General features: G+C 55.0%; 1 protein-coding gene across 1 annotated transcript; it reads left to right on the top strand.

Moving 5' to 3' along the window:
- BCR38DRAFT_339001 (uncharacterized protein) lies at positions 1 to 2,864 on the top strand (the record flags this gene model as incomplete). Its single annotated transcript, XM_040855668.1, has 2 exons — positions 1 to 218; positions 398 to 2,864. The coding sequence occupies 2 exons, from the start codon at positions 1 to 3 to the stop codon at positions 2,862 to 2,864; spliced, it is 2,685 nt and encodes an 894-aa protein (XP_040716998.1).

Raw genomic sequence — 2,864 nt, 5'->3', positions numbered from 1 at the left:
ATGCCTAGGTTTCCAGTCAACTTCCGGCGGAAATCGACCGTGATCGACGACAATGGGCCGGTAGAGCCGTCATTCCGGGTCCTCGACCGGACGTCAGTTGGAAGTAATAAATCGTTCGATAGTGGTCCGAGGATGAAGGCCAGCGGAGGAGTACACAAGACGACGCTATCCGAAATTGCTATCGAAGACAACCTGTTTGTTGACGGGAAAACAAATCGGTACGTTCTCACCCTCTCTTTGTTTCTCCCTGATGCCAAGCGGCGGTCTGGGAGCTTGACTGTGGTTGGGTGTTATCGTGTAAGAGGCAACACGAACTTTTTATTTCAGCATCCAATATCTCACATGCCAGAGTCAGGCTTCAGTGGGCGCCGTTCAATTGGCTGATGAACACTACTAGTGGCAGTGGAAGCTCCAACACAACTAAGACGGCTTCTGACAACTCGTCGCGCCACAGCAATGTATCGACTGCTCCTTCATCAACCGACTTCACAGTGTCCGATGAGTGGAGAGGAACGGCGAGAAAATCCACCTACGACCCCACACACCCACCAGCACCGAAATCTTCTACAAGCGGGTTTCTGAAGCACGCCGGAAAGACGTTTTCTTTCAGCAGCACAAAAAAGCACAGTTTGCCAACAATACCAGCTGGGACGGAAGAGACGGCTCCGTCAATTGACCCTCAGACTCCTGGCGGGCGACGAACTAGGGCACAGACCGCCTCCACAACTAGTACCGCAACACCACCCAAAGTGGAGGACCGGGATTTCATGCTCGACTTGGGCGGTGATCTGAGCAACATGCTTTCATCTTTCAATAAGAGAGCTAGTCTCGCCGCGGCGAAGAACGAATCTGGCCGGCCCGCGTTGGCCTCACGAAATTTGACGGGAAATCGAATTAGCCATCCATCTCCTCTTCATCTTGATCACATGGCACCCGTTGAGCCACCTCCGCACTCGTGGAATAGCCAAGGTTCACATGACGGACTTCTCGGGTCTGGAAGGATCTACGCCTCCCCTAGCAACCAAAATGTGCCTCCGCCTGTGCCGAGGCACACCATGAGCCCCCCAACCGGACGTCGGATGTCGGATGAGGCCGATGAGGATTCAAGACTTCTCAAAGACTCGCTCGCTGCTGCTACTTACTTGTCCGGCGGTGCAGCTAGTTCCGGTGGCTATCGGAGAAACGAGGATAGCATCTCCAGTCTGCCCGACACGTACGCAAAGCTTTCGCGGTTCGATGCAAAGACCGATGAAGACAACATGTTCGACACGTCGTACAACCGACCGGCCAAGGGCATGCAACGCGCTGCAAGCCGCCACAACCAAAAACCCGGCAATAAAGTCATGACCCCGGAAGAGTTTGAAAGGTATCGCCAGGACAAGGTGAGACAACGCCATCAAGACAGTGCCGAGAAGGATGATTCGGACGACGAAGACGAGGTCAACTACGAGGACGATGAAGACGAGATGGCAAGGAAGCAAGAGTTGGCTAAGCAGAGGCGCAAGCAAGAAGCTCACATGACAGTCTACCGACAACAGATGATGAAGGTCACTGGGGAACAATCGGGAATGGGCCCTTCTCGGCCGACCATGTCCATGTCCATGTCTATGAGCACTCCGAATCTCACACTGAACGGCAAACAAGCGAGTGGCTCAAATTCTCCTCCCTCGGAGGCATCCGACGATGACGACGAAGTGCCTCTAGCCATCTTGCAGGCTCACGGTTTCCCCAACAAGACGCGACCGCCGACTCGATTAACCAACATGTCGTCCAACCCGAACCTGAGGGCCTCGGCTGCGGGGTCTGTTACAGGAGAGAACCAAGGCGCCGCCCCTCGAGGTAATCTCCCAGCATTCGCGCGGAAGTTGCCTCAAGATCCATTCCTTGGGGCGGGGTTGGTGAATGGGCCTCCCCGCGAATCCTTCGCCTTGCCGGGAGGTTCCCCGGCTGCTTTGCCCAATCGATCTGCACCGCCTGGAGGCTTAGTCGGCGTGATTGCAAGTGAGGAACGCCAAAGAGCCGCGAGACGAGGCAGCCCGGCAGTCGACAATGCGAACAACGGCGGCGTGGGTCAACAGATGCAGCTGCCAATGAACGGCGGGTTCGATCCCATTGCCGGCATACCACCCCAGATGATGTACCCCATGGGCATGCCGCAGATGCCGCAGATGCCGATGCTGACGCCTGGCGACCAAGCTCAAATCCAAATGACGCAACAAATGCAGCAATTCATGCAGATGCAGATGCAATTCATGCAAATGATGGCCTCTCAGCAGGGGCAAGGACAAATGCAACCGCAGATGATGCAACAGCCGATGCAACAACAACAAATGCAGACCCAAGGACTAGTTCGTCCCCAGGGACATCTACCTGGTCAGTCATTGGGATCAGTGCACGACATGCCACGCAACTTCTTAGGGGATCCTATGGGTTTGGGTGTGAGCAACGGAATGAGTTTGGAGCTTCCGAGGGGAGATGCGCAGATGCGGACTATGAGCATGGTTCAGCCAAGCTCAGCATCGTGGATCCAGCCTCCTTCCGGCCTTGCACCGTCGATATGTATCCAGGGCAACGGCTATGCACCTTCAATAGCTCCATCCGAGCGCAGCAACGTTGGTCTTCCCGGACGCTACCGACCAGTCTCAAGCATGGCGGACCCAGCATCCAGGACAGTGACCATGTCTGGCGCCTTGCCAAATATTTCCAAACTCCACATCGAAACGAAGACTGCCTCTCCGGCGAACGATGACGAGGACGATGATGAGGAGGGCTGGGAGGCAATGAAGGCAAAGAGAGAAAAGAAGAAGAGCATTTGGCGTTCCAAGAAAAACTTCGGATCTGATATTGGGGCGCTCATCAACTAA

The sequence above is a fragment of the Pseudomassariella vexata genome, assembly GCF_002105095.1.
Source record: "Pseudomassariella vexata strain CBS 129021 chromosome Unknown BCR38scaffold_5, whole genome shotgun sequence".
Classification (NCBI taxonomy): Eukaryota; Fungi; Ascomycota; class Sordariomycetes; order Amphisphaeriales; family Pseudomassariaceae; genus Pseudomassariella; species Pseudomassariella vexata.
This window is presented reverse-complemented; position numbering and strand designations above follow the sequence as displayed.